Below are 14,686 nucleotides of genomic sequence, written 5' to 3'. Positions count from 1 at the left end.
CGCGTGGACTTCACCTCAGTCCACGCGCTTGGCACGTGAGGTACGGGTTTTTCCTAAAATTAATTATAATTTTTAGAAAATTATTTTAGAAATATCTGTGAAAAAATATTTGAAGAAAATAGATGATAGATATTTATTGTGTAATTTTTGAAGAAATAAGAGTTTAAGGAAATTAGAGAAAAATAAGAGAAAATGGCAGAATAAAGAAATATTGATTTCCTTGGATACGATGTTGGTCGGGAGGTGATTTGGCCATCAAGATCGAGGATTGCACGACATTCAGAATCAGCACGTGTTTCAAGGTTTTAGCATAAATCGTGTTAAGGTGAGTGGTTCGATCCAGCACTTGGTTTTGGTTTATTATAAATGATTTTTGTGACTCATGGTTGGTTAGTGACTGGTTTTACCCTTCAAACTTGTGGCTCGTGGTTGGTTAGTGAGCGATTTTTCCCTCCAAACCTTGAATTATGCCTTGTGAGTGCTTCACCAAATTAATTGATTCAACAGCATATTAAGCATATTATATTCTGTACATAATGCATCAACTAAGTATGTTTCATAAAAATGCATGGCGTGTGGTATGTTGGGACTGTATCATTATCATAATGTTCGGTGAAATGGGATGGGATCTACCTGAGGATATCGTTACGTTAATCCCCCTAGAGCTATGGAATGGGTTTCCACGGGTGACTGCCAATATACACCCCAGGGATTTATTATCCTGAGGTGTTTTCTCTAGGTTGATATGTTTATTTGTATGTGCCATGCTCATGTTCATACATGAATTCTATAAATCTATTTTGTGCCATCACTTAGATGTTTTAGCATCTAATCGAGATTGTGCCCCTGGAACATTCAAATGTTCCAAACAAGGATTGTAGCAGGGGCTAAGGCATGGCCATTTGAGGACCGTCGGAGAGCAAGCATGATAGTTACTATTTATATTTATCAAGTCATGTAATCCTTATTTGATTTAAAAGTCAATGTGTTTGAACGATTATGGAAATCTATGATATTTAGATCTTGTTATCTTCGCTGTGTAATGATATGCCTTACTTGGCTTAAGTCTATTGAACTTGTTAGTTAAGTAGGCAAGACTGGGGTTCTAGAATTTTTGTGAGTATGTGAAGATTGTTCTTTGAAACACCGCGTGTGTTGAACTTATGTATGGCGGAAAAAAAAATCTCGATAAATCCCTTATAATGGCACACTCGACGAGGCAGAGTGTTACAGTCTCCTAGAGTATACCAGGAATGGTTTTGGTTTGTGTATAACTCTCCCCCTTGACTTCGGACTTGAGTTAAGTAGTGGAGGAAGTGGTAATAGCTAGGCTCGATTGGAGGCAATTTTGATAAGGCTATAGGTACAAGAATAGTTGGATCCCAATATTTATCTCCTTGATTATCATGCTCCCACTGGAAAAAAACCTTAGGATAAAAGGTTTGATGTTTGTCAAATGAAACATCACATGAAACAAAAAAAATCATTTTGAAGGACACATTTAAGTGTCTTAGGATCAAACATACACTGAGTAGAGTGGATAGTATGAACAAACACCTGAATTGGATGGGAATTATGAACTCTAGATGAGGGAGATGCAGATAACAGCTTGCTGATAAGAGTACAATATTGCAAAACTTTTGATGGAAGAATAAGATAGGCAGAAATAAGAATGGCTTCACCCGAAAAAGAATGTGGGACATTACTTGTAAACGTAATGGCCTTTGCAACTTCAAGTGTCAATTATTCCTTTTTGCAATGTTATTTTGTTGGGGGTGTATGCATAAGAGCTTTGGTAAAATATACCATGCTCTTCAAGGTATTAGTTTAGCTCATGAAAAAAATAATCCCTTCCTAATATGTTCGTAGAATATGAATTGAGGACTAAAAAACATTGGTAATGAATCTATGGAATTGTTTGAAAATGACATTCACATCGGACTTTTCTTTCATTAAGTACAACAAACTCGAGCATAGTCATCTATAAAAGTAACGAACCATCATCCTCTGATTCAATTAGGTACTCTAGACAATCCACATACATCACTATGTATAAGATAAAAAGGAGTAAATCGTTTACAGGGGTGAGGAGGAGGATGTTTTGCCAAAACACAATGTTCAAAATGAAACAAAAAAGGATTTTTTTTTATAAATAATTGATGATACAAATGTTTTGTACGAAATGATAGACACCCAAAAGCGGGTAAATTAGGTTTTCAAAAAATTTTCTTGATTTTAAAGAGACTTTGAATAAAATAATTTGGCCTTTTTCAAATTATGAATACTAATGTTTTAAATAAATTCTTGTCAGAAAATAATGTGAAATAAATGTAAGATAAAGTCAATGCAAGAAAACTTTTTCTTTTTAAGTTTTAAAAGGTTTTTGCTGAAGTATAAAAACTGATTTCAAATTTTATAGAAAAGGAAAAACACTGCTAAAATAAAGGAAAATAAACAAAGCAACACACAACAAATTTATAGCGGTTCGGCCAACAAGACTACTCTACTCCCTTGACTCCTCACCAAAGACTCAAGTTAGGCACCAACAAATACCCAACTTTCTTAAAATTCTAAGCACTAGCTATCATAATAATAAGTAATATAATCGACTCCCATCTACACTGAAGAAAGCAAAAGCAAACCAAAGTGATATTTGGATATGAACTCAAATTGATCAAGTTCGAACATCAAACATAAAGCAAACCAAAGAAGTTGATGCAGAGATCCAGTAATTTGGAACAGTTTGTAGTTAGATAATGAATTAGGTTGCGGTGAACTTGTAAGAGGAATAAGAAAGTGTGCCCAAGCCCCAGCTCTGGTGGACAAGTTCAGCTTTGGCATTTTGGCCGGCGGCACCCATGGCCACATGCAATGGGTAGAAATGGTCAGGCCTCGGGTGGGCCACTTTTCCATATGGTGCCTTCTCTTCATACTCGTTCACATCCTCAGACCTGCAGAGAGATAAAATAATTAGATAACTGAACTCTCTACGTAAATGATGTACGTGTAAATTAAAAATAAATAAATAAATTTAATAATTAAAATTTATTTTTTATTTTTTAAACAGTATTTATATAAATATGAGTTTAAGTGTAATAGTACAAATATTACACTCAAATAATTCTTGACCATGAGTTTTCATATAGAAAATGTTATATAATAAAATTATTATTAGCATTGCCAAATAAATTCAACTTTAAAGGTAAATACAAGAAGAATCAAATAATTTTTTTTTGTCTATTCTAACTTTATAACAATCTAAAAGCGAGATTGTGTGTAGATTTTTGTGTACTTACTGGATGTCGATAGTTTATAATCTTCTAAATAGTGGGGTGAATTAAAGATTTTTATTTTTGTAATGGGTCAAACTATTATTAACTTTTAATTTTGTATATAAATTATAAAATAAAAAAATAATTCTAAGAAAATAGAGGCAAATTAACTTGAAGATGATTAAAGATGGGGAGGAGGAAACAATGAGGAGTTGTGTATGCGTAGCAATACCTTCCAGAGAGAAGGGCATCTTTGAGCCAGGAGTCGAAATCCAAAGCCCAGGAATCAACAACAGATGAGACATGGCCCCTGGAAGCGCGGAGCTTACTGAGGTTGTGAGTGGCAGCCCCAGAACCAAGAATGAGGACGCCTTCATCCTTGAGAGGGGCCAAGACTCTGCCCAGATTGTAATGGTAAGTGGCGTCTTTGTGGGTCTGAATGGAGAGCTGGCACACTGGAATATCTGCCTCTGGATACATAAGCATCAGTGGAACCCAAGCGCCATGATCAAGCCCTCGCTTCTTGTCCACATCCACCCGCTCCAACCCATTTGCATTTAGTATTTCCTTCACCCTCTCTGCCAATTCTGGAGCTCCAGGAGCCGGGTACTTGAGCATACACACACACACACATATATGTTTGGGAATTACCCAGCATTAAACTCAAATGAAAACCCAGCCAAAACCAAAAACAAAAACAGAATGAATTCAACAGAACAGGCTATAATATATATGCCCTTCATATATATATATATATTGGAGGTAAGTTTAGGTTTCATTTGTTCCTATCCCAGGGTTTTGTCAGTGGTGGGTTGTACTGTCAAATGTCAAGGATCGGACGAACTTCTTTTCTTTTCTTTCTTTTTCTTTTCTTTTCTTATTTCTTTTCTTTCTCCTATTCATCATCTTCTTCACTGTTTCTTCTTCACCGAGGCTCCTGCGCGCGGCACCTTCTTCTTTCCTCCATGGCCGCGCGAACCAGCCACCTCACGGCCATGCCCAGCCGCCCAGCTTCGCCATCCTCGCGCGCACACCTCGCCCCCGCCTGCATCGCGCGCCACCGCGGCTGCTGGCCGCTTCCTGCGCGCAGCCCGCGCGCACAGCAGCATAGCTGCTGTTCGTTCTCCGCCTCCAGCTGCTTTCGGCCGTCGATGCCCACGTTGAAAGCTTCCAGAACCTCCACCGATGGTCTTCATGGCAGCCTCGTGGACAGCCGTTGCTCGCGGCCCTGCTCGCTCGACACTGCCGCGGCCATGGCCGCACTTGGAGCTTGCGGCTATGGCCGCTTGCGGCTTCAACGGCACCCACGAGCCATCTCCCTCGAGCTCTCGGTCCTTCTCTCTCGATCTTGGCTTTTCTCTGCGTCGGCCAGCTCACACGAGCTCGCTGCCATGGCCGAGCTTACTGCAATGGCCGATTCGGCCATCTTTCTTCTTCTCTCCTTCTATCTCTCTTGCTCTCTCTGGATATGAACAGGCGAGCACCCGACAGCCCTAGCCACCACTCACGACATTCTCCTCAATCTCTCTGCTCAAGCCCTCTAATGAAGAACCCATTACATCGGGCTTCAGAAGACTCCCCACGCCTGCTGCCCGCGCATGCACATATACGAGTATATATATATACATATATAATATACATTTTACATATTACATATTTAATCCCCACTTCTCATTAATTACACTTGAGGATTCTAATAATAGCACTTAAAAAGGGAATTCTTAAATTGCCATTACACCCTTTAACGTCTAATTAATTCGCATCGCGATGCTTTAAAACCAAAATTAATGACTTCGGGTTTACTTGACAAAATTGATTTCGCCCCTGGGTCCTCATCGGGCCCTTAATATTCATCCTGAAATCATTGAAGAGTTGGTCGATATGAAAAATCAGAGCCCCCCTCAGCCTTCCATTGACTTCCCGAAAGTCCCCTACAACAATTTAGTATTTAAGCCTAAATCATAGCTGTATTTTAGTTGTACCGAAAATCATTTCAATTAATTTTTCTTTTACTTCCATAAATCCTATCTCGGAACGCTCATAGAGTTCATACCATTTTCTTTAAACAATTTCACTCCGCGACATTCCCTGCAGTCGATTCGGCGATTTATTTTGCTATCAAGCCATTTTTCGGTATTTTAAACTCACTTAAAATACGTGACAACTTTACCAAAAATATGGGGTGTTATTTTGCTATCAAGCCATTTTTTAGTATTTTAAACTCACTTAAAATACGTGGCAACTTTACCAAAAATATGGGGTGTTACAATCTACCCCTCTTAAAAGAATTTCGTCCTCGAAATTTGGCTCATACACTCCATCTCCAAAGATCGAAATAAACCATTTCCCAGTCTGGACATATCTCACAGTCCACAAAATTTCAAATTTCCGATGGTGAGCAAACAAGAATGGCTAACAACCATACCTCAACAGTCGACAGTTAGCACCCATACATCTAGCATATCCCTTTATCGACCCGATATGGGATCGCTCATCCCCTAAGGAATCCGACGCACCCGCTGGCAGAGGCCTCCTCACCTCCAGCGATCCTGACATTCCTTTCCTGGGTATGGACTACCCTAACCCACTCAGTCCAACCATAGGGACTGCTCATCTGAAGGTCTTACGATCAACAGTTTTGGTACATCGAGCGGCCGACAGTGCTCATCCACCATAACCACATAAGAAGCCATTCTGACGCTGCCGTGGTAACATGAACTCAACCAACGGTAGGTGCTTCTCCCAAATTCTAGGCACACACATTCTACCCCGAAACTTAAGAATGCCATATCGCATTTCATAAAACAAAATCCATAGGCTGGCCACCCTCATTTATCCATAGATGCATATGCTAGTTACCCCCACTAGTCTCTCGTATCTCAGTCTCCAGATCCAGCCGAACTGCCAGGCCAACTATCAAGACGGACGAACCCTTCAACACTACACTCACCAATAGCAGGCTAAAAGCCTTAACCAGCATCCACCCCGGGGCCATCAACCCGGCCACCAAATTGGCACGCCCTGAGTGATACAACAAGTGCAGTCGTAGTCCTTCAGGAACGCCATCCACCGTTGCTGCCTCCTGTTCAGCTCTTTCTGCTAGAACACATACCTCATACTTCTGTGGTCCGTGAACACCTCAAATATCTCACTGCATCAGTAGTGCTTCCATAACCTCAAGAGCACATACCCCAACTGCCAGCTCCAAATCATACATTGGGAAGTTCTCCTTGTGCCTCAACGTGATCCACACACGATCACTCGATCATGATACATTATCACACAACCCAAACCTTTGAGCTCTTATTACTGAATTTATGACCTCAATATGCCGCAACTCGCCTATTAGGGCTAACTACACTGGCTGCATCTTGATCCTTGGGGACATAGGATATCTGGGCTTGCCTCGAGCTTGATCATTCAATCCTGGGTCCACCTTCCGAAACTAGTTGAGTGCACACTTTGGCCTTGCGACCTGGCTGGCCGCAATGATAACAGACTATACCCTGACTAGGCACTATGTAAGATCTATGTGGACAATCTCTCCTCACATGGCTTGGCTGCCCACAACGAAAACACACGTTCCCTTGAGTTACTCTACACTGTCCCCAAGACCTCTTGCCACAAGTCTTGCACTCTGGAACAGCTCCTGGTCTATACCTAGAATTTGTATCTCGACCTCTTTTCTTGCCACTTTTCCTAGCAATTTCCCCCATAGTTGCCTGCTCTTGCCTTAGCTGCACGGCAATCAATACCTCTACTGCACGCAGAATGCTTGGCCTAGCTCTTAACCACTGGGAGTGTCCATATCCCTACAAAATATGCAATAGAACTTAGAGCAATTTAAACCTCTAATGCTAACTTGCCCTTAGAGACAGCTTAACTCTACCCAACAACCTAGGTGTACAGGGACATCTTATCTTAAATAACTACAAAAGCGCTCTGATACCAAGAAATGTGAGACCCCATTCTCGGATACCCCAGCCAAGCCGAAGAACCTGGGCGAGGGCCCGCATGAAAGGAAAAAGGAACAGAAAATATAAAACCACCTTAACCTACCATGCACTGTAACACCCCATGTTCGTATGAGGTTACCATGTAATTTCGATGAGTTTAGAACACCGAAAAATTGGTTTGATAGCAATTTCAAGTATCGAATCAACTACAGGGAATGCCTCGGAGTGAAATTGTCTAAGAAAAATGATATGGTCTCGATATGCGTTCCGAGTTAGGATTTATGGTATCAAAAGAAATCAGATCTGGAACAATTTTTGGTACAGCTAAAATACAACTGTCATTTAGGCTGTAAAACCGAATCGTGGTAGGAGACTCCCGAAAAATCAACAAAACTCTAGGGGGGCTCCGGTTTTCCGTAAGAATCAACCCTTCAGTGGTTTTGAAATGAAACAACAGCCCGGTGAGGACACTGGGATGAATCGTTCTTTTTTACTAAGTTTTTGAGTTATTAATTTTGTATTTTCAGTATCATAATGCCAATTAATTCAGTGTTTGAGGATATTATTGCAATTAGAGAATTATTTCGGTGAAATTAAGAAGAAAAATGGGATTTATATGTAATTAAATATGTAATAAATTAATATAATATAGAGTTATATATATATATATTAGTGTGCGTGTGCTGTGTGTGCATCACCCACTCCCTGCAACAATCAGCCCATACCCTGCAACTCCCAAATTTTCAGGTTTGGGGCGCTCGGGTGGCTATAAAAAGGGAGAAGATATGGGCAAATGGATGCAAGAAGGAAATGACAGCGAGCGTGGGCGAGCAAGGCTGAGAGAGAGAGAAGAAATCGCGAGCTCCCAAGGTTGCGAGTGGCCATGGCCGCACGAGCAGCAACCAGCCGAGGGCCGAAGGCCGCCGTGATCAGCTACCTGGGAAGCTGTGTGGGCAACAGGGGGCGGCTACGAAGGCGCACGGTGGAAGAAAGGCCGAGGCAGCCGGCGGAGGTCCAAGCGGCCGTAGCCACGGGCGGTGCTGGTTCGGCCATGGATGAAATAAGAGAAAGGAAGAAGAAGAAGAAGAAGAAGAAGAAGAAGAGAAGAGAAGAGAAGGAAGAAGAAGAGAAAGAAGAAAGAAAGAAAGAAAGGAGAGGAGGGAGTTGCAGGTGGGAGAGAGGAGCTGGAGGAAGAAGATGGAGTGGGAAAAAAAAAGAAAAAAAAAAGAAAAGAAGAAAAAATAGGAAAAATTCTCGAAAAATCTTGAAAAATAGGATTTGGTGATTTATTATTATTTCGGAGATTTTGGAAAAGAAAAATTGTCCGGGCACGCGTTTCAGGAATATGGCACGCATATCGAGAAGTCAGAGATGCTAAGTCAAGGTGAGTAAAATTCTCTAGAAAATTTCAAAAATTCCAGAATATTATCTTATTAATTGTCGCAGTGAAATATTTGAGAAAATATTTTAGAAATATTTAGTTTGAATTTATTGAGGGAAAATAGGAAGAAATAGAAAGAAAATTAAAGAAAATGTCAAAAATTATGGAAAAATAGGTTTTAATATTTATTTAAATACCTATGGTGATTAGGATACTTTGAGATTTAAGTTGAAGTGACTGGTGCAAATTTTGAGATTGGCACGCAAATTGAGGCGATGCACGAAGCAAGGCACGGATATCGAGATAGCCGATAAGCTTGAGAATGTAAGTGGTACTCCCCAATTAAAGTTAGTTTTATGGAAAATGCTTGGTTTGTAACTGGTTTATGTTCCTCGAAAATGTTTTCATCATATTGACATGCCTTGATATGTATCCATCACGTAGACTACATACATGACATGACTATGAAATGCATGAATACACGTTGACATCATTGATCACTCGCATTTGAGACTGTAGGGAGTACGAACTGGCACCGCTGCTTTACCAAGGGTGCACCCATACACCTCGGCTTCGAAAGAAGGGGCCGCAAAAATGGTAGATAGCATGAGGGGTGTAGTTGACACCTACGAGGAAAGACATTGCATTCATGCACGAAATATGTTTTCTGTACCCTTATTTAGATGATTCATCATCTAACTTGGGTTTTGCCCATGGAATATTCAAACGTTCCAGATGGAGATTGTAGCAAATTCGAGGATAAATGATGCATGAAATGGCACTTAGCAGAGTGCATGAAGAATGAAATGTATGTTACGTAGCCCCTATATTTAAGTTCTGCTACTTTAGATTCTGAACGTTTTGAGGAATGTTGAAGATGTAAGAATTTATGATTAATGTTAAGATATCAGGTTTCGATCTTTGCTTTCGCATTTAATGTATATAGTAATTATCTTTCGAGATAAATGAATGGGAATTCTGGGATGGATTCGAGGTATGATGTGGTTTAGAATTAAGTTTGAAAAAAAAAATTATTGTCCCAAAATTGTCCCAATTTATAACACGCCTGAGAAAGCGGGGCGTTATAGTTGGTATCAGAGCTTAAAATTATTGGAAGCCCTAAGTGACTCGGATGTAGTTGATATCGAAGTTAAATTATATTTGAAGATTAGGGAATATCAATTTGGAGACTTAAGGGTATCTGGTATTGATGGAACCAGTTAGTAGGAACCCTAAGTGGAGGCTTAGGGGAAAGAGTCAAGGGTTCGTAAGACGAAATCCCTATTTAGGAGATTCAGGGATTGTCGATTAAAGGCTTAGAGGTTACTGGATTTCAGTGTTGAGTAGTGAAAGTGCATGTCTAGGCAAGTTCTGGCTAAGGAAAGACTTGGTATTTAAGTGTGTCCATTTGTGACCCACCTCTCTTTTCTGGGAACTTACCTAGTGTACTATTCACGTACAGACACTATTCCAGTATACGATTACTATTCTCGGTGAATAGTAAAAGCCTGATAGAAGCTAATGCAATGATCTAGCTATTGAAGTTAGAAACCGATGATATGATTCAGGTATAAAGTTGAATCGATAACCGTGATTATGGATCTGAGAGATTTAGAGATTGTTGATTTGAGGTCATTAGTCGAAATCATTACGAGAAATGATAGGATAACTATGGTTATTAAAGATGATCGAATCATGGATGATTAGTCTGATGTGATATGACCTAGTTAAAGAGTTAGGATCAAATGATAAGTATTTCGAGGATCATTTAATATCTCGGAAATAGGATGTGTAGATCAGAGATCCAACAGATTAAGTCAAGCGAGAGGCCGAAGATGGTCAAATGATGGCGTATGAGTTGTGTCAATCGATGAGCTGGCAGTGGTGTAACCGATGTGACAAGCAAAGATGGGATAAGGAACTTTAACAGCATGACGGCACTACTGGTTCGGTGTTCGCAATGACAGATCTGGATCTAAGGACCCACGTGCAGATGGTTGATGGATGGCTTACGATAAGGTACGGGAAGCCCGTCGATCGAAGCATCATAGCAGACTGTCTGGGAGACGATCAGATGATGAAGATCTGGGACAGCCCAGTAGGGTCTGTACCTTGTATGGGTTTAAGTGCCAATGGTCTAGGAGGCGAGGTGTGCCACTAGTTGTAATTAATCGAAGCCGAAAGCTTAGGGAATCAACCCGAAATGAAATAGATTGAGTATGGACTGAGTGTCCTATTTAAAGAATTGTATCAGGGTTCGTAGTCATCTTGGGAATAGGTGACACGACGAACAATGCGAAGCTCGAGGAATAAAATACCTCGGTATCTAGTATGGTAATGGGATCATGAATGGTTGTGTGATGATAATCAGTTGTATCTAAAGAGCGAAATGCGAGAGTCAGTGGATTCTCGATAAACGAGATTTCTGGTAGTAGAGCATGGCCAGTTCAAAGCCTTGATGATGAGTTATGAGATGATAATCTCAATTTGAGGAAGAGATCGGGTACCTAAAAGGCAAGAATTGCTTGTAAGTCGTATTAACCCGATAAGAAACCTAGTTAACAGAGGTTGTGACTACGATTCAGTATGCTAAGTGGACTTGAGGATTCGAAAATTTGTAAATAAGTTGTGCCTTGTGCATCGGTATGTGGACCTGGATCGTTATTTGAGGTTTAAAGTATCATTCGGTAAAGAGTCTTTGCGAGTTTGAGGTTCGATTGTTTTTAGGAAATAATTGAAACCAGGTAATGTAACTTGGGATTTTCGAGGAATTTCCCTAAAGATTCGAGTACCATGGGAGGCGTAGGTACCTACCCACTCCAGTTAGCGAGATGGTTATGCATAGATGTCTTTGAGAATCTTTGGCGTGCTTGAGAGAATCAAGTGATGGCAGATATGCCAGGATAATGGGTCGTAACAAGAAGAGCTGCAAACCTAGATCAATTAAGAAATTTGAGATTTTCGATTTTGGAGAATGAAACTTGTATGGCTAGACAATTAGTCTAGGTAGTCTAGTGGGGCAAATTGAGAAATGTATCGCTAAGTAATGTCAACAAATTATAAGGAGCTTGTTGATCTGTGGTATAGGCACTTGCAGTCAATGGAAAAGCAGTAAGAAAAATAGAAAATACCAGAAGGTATTCTCGGAAGATTTATCAGGATTAATTCTTAATGATGAAATTGCCAATAATAACTTGAGGTTATTAGATGACTTAGCTATAAGTGGCTTGATTGAGGACGTAAATTATCGAGCTTTAAAGGATGTGATAATTAAGAGTCGATATCTTTTCCTCGAACTTGATAAATTATTAAACAACTGCAAGAAGCTATAATACTTTCTAGGATTGATGCGCAATCAAGGAGTAAAGTAGACCCTTGTAATATTAAGGTTACATGTGACGCTCTTCATTGTGATGCTTGAGGGTAAATGGTCCCGAGATTTTGATTGGATAATAATGATGTCATAGATTGTGTGGACTAAGAGGCTAAAATAGTACGAATTAAGTTAATAGTCCTATTACCAAGACAAGTAGACAATAGAGTCAATGAGCAAGTTTAGAGATTACGAGTTGGCAAGTGAACTTGTGCTACGGTTGACTGGAAGTCAAAAGAGCCGATGGTTAGATGCAAGGAAAATAATCAAATGATTTCTTTATGATAAAATATGGTTAACATGAGATAGTGCCTTAAGGATCGAGCATGATTAAAGTTAATGACATGAAACGTTATTACTCGAGGATTAATTCAAGCAAATTTGAGGATTAAATGGTTAATCTGATAAAATGTTATTTGAGGATCACTTCGAAAAGTGCGAGGAATTATGAGTATATAGATGAATGTATATTAGTTTGGTGACCAAGTAACAAAGGAGCGAGCGATGCAAGGATGTTAGTATTGCTAGACTCGGAAGACAACGTTAGATTTCGATCCATATTAAACGTTATGTTACGAAAAAAAGATTTGGAGACAAATAGAGTTTATTAATAAATTGTAAAGATTTCTTGGCGAGATAGTTATATGACATGATTAGAAGATGATTATCAAAAACTTGAAGTTATATCAAGTAATGACTTAAGATGAGGCATAGCTCATTTCGATGATATGTGATGACGTATATTTGTGATGGTTGAGGACCCAAGGATATTGAAATAGTTTGATGACATAAGAATATTTCTTTAAGGATCAATTTGATAAAAGTTAAGATGTATCGAGATCAGGGACTTTTGTGCTAAGGTTGGAAGATTATCAGAGCATGATTAATTAGTTCAGGATAGACGACATCGTAGGAAATCAGAATTAGAGAAGTGCAGTGATTAAGGATATCGATTTGATGACTTAGTGAAAAGCAAATTGAAAAATTAAGGATATGGATATGAGAGTTGTGGGCTCATTATAATGATGTGGGTACCGACTTGGATAGGGGTTCAGGTAAAGATTCGTGACCCAAGGACTTAGTTATGCGGTTATGATTCGAAAGGTATGCATGGTTGACAAGTGTACTTGTCTATCGGTTGATGAACATGGCCAGACTAAGGGTTCGGATCTTGATATGCGCATCGATATTCACAAGTTTTGAGTTGGATCTTCTCTAGTATTTGATCAATCAGGCATTAATTTTAAGGATGAAATTTTGAGAATTAGGACATGTGGCAAATTTCGAGGACGAAATTTTTGTAAGGAGGGGAGAATGTAACACCCCATATTCGTATGAGGTTGCCACGTAATTTCGATGAGTTTAGAACACCGAAAAATTGGTTTGATAGCAATTTCAGGTACCGAATCAACTGTAGGGAATGCCTCAGAGTGAAATTGTCTAAGAAAAATAATATAGTCTCGATATGCGTTCCGATTTAGGATTTATGGTATCAAAAGAAATCGGATCAAGAACAGTTTTCGGTACAGCTAAAATATAGCTGCCATTTAGGCTGTAAAACCGAATCGTGGTAGGAGACTCCCGAAAAATCAACATAACTCTAGGGAGGCTCCGGTTTTTTGTAAGGATTAACCCTTCAGTGGTTTTGAAATGAAACGACAGGCCGGTGAGGACACTGGGATGAATCGTTCTTTTTTACTAAGTTTTGAGTTATTAATTTTGTATTTTCGGTATCATAATGCCAATTAATTCAGTGTTTGAGGATATTATTGCAATTAGAGAATTATTCCAGTGAAATTAAGAAGAAAATTGGGATTTATATGTGATTAGATGTGTAATAAATCAATATAATATAGAAATATATATATATATATTAGTGTGCGTGTGTTGTGTGTGCATCACCCACTCCCTGCAACAATCAGCCCATACCCTGCAACTCCCAAATTTTCATAGCCATGCCCTGTGGATGATTTGGAGTGGGCTTCACGCAATAGGTGATGGATATGTCAGGTTTGGGGCGCTCGGGTGGCTATAAAAATGGAGGAGATGTGGGCAAATGGATGCAAGAAGGAAGTGGCAGCGAGCGTGGGCAAGCAAGGCTGAGAGAGAGAGAAGAGATCGTGAGGGAGAGGTCAGCCGAGGCAGTGGCGCGCGGGGTGGCGGAGCAAACTGCCACAGCAGCAGCAAGAGGCCATAGCCGCGAGCTCCCAGGGTTGCGAGCAGCCATGGCCGCACGAGTAGCAACCAGCCGAGGGCCGAAGGCCGCCGCAATCATCTACCGGCGGAGCTATGCGGGCAGCAGGGGGCGACTACGGAGGCGCACGGTGGAAGCGAGGCCGAGGCAGCCGGCGAAGGTCCAAGCGGCCGCGGCCGCGGGCGGTGCTGGTTCGGCCATGGAGGAAAGAAGAGAAAGGAAGAAGAAGAAAGGAGAGGAAGAGGAAGAGAAGAGAAGGAAGAAGAAGAGGAGGAGGAAGAAAAGAAAGAAAGAAGAAGAAAGAAAGGAGATGAGGGAGTTGCAGGCGGGAGAGAGGAGCTGGAGGATGAAGATGGAGTGGAAAAAAAAAAAAGAAAAGAAAAGAAAAGAAAGGAAAAGAAGAAAAAATAGGAAAAATTCTTGAAAAATCCCGAAAAATAGGATTTGGTGATTTATTATTATTTCGGAGATTTTGGCAAAGAAATCTTGTCCGGGCATGCATTTCAAGAA

General features: G+C 40.2%; 1 protein-coding gene across 1 annotated transcript in view; it reads right to left on the bottom strand.

The window, feature by feature from the left end:
- Positions 1 to 2,630: 2,630 nt before the first annotated feature.
- Positions 2,631 to 14,686, bottom strand: part of LOC127803107 (4,5-DOPA dioxygenase extradiol-like) — a 30,360-nt gene continuing 18,304 nt past the window's right edge. The window contains exons 2-3 of the mRNA XM_052339139.1: positions 3,505 to 3,881; positions 2,631 to 2,951 (exon numbers count right to left, since the gene is read on the bottom strand). Coding sequence (XP_052195099.1) covers positions 2,762 to 2,951; positions 3,505 to 3,881 — 567 coding nt within the window. The 3' untranslated portion in view covers positions 2,631 to 2,761. The remainder of the gene's footprint in view (positions 2,952 to 3,504; positions 3,882 to 14,686) is intronic.

This window comes from Diospyros lotus, chromosome 6 (genome assembly GCF_014633365.1).
Source record: "Diospyros lotus cultivar Yz01 chromosome 6, ASM1463336v1, whole genome shotgun sequence".
In the NCBI taxonomy this organism is placed as follows: Eukaryota; Viridiplantae; Streptophyta; class Magnoliopsida; order Ericales; family Ebenaceae; genus Diospyros; species Diospyros lotus.
Note: the sequence above shows the minus strand (reverse complement) of the source record. Positions and strands in the feature narration are given on the sequence as shown.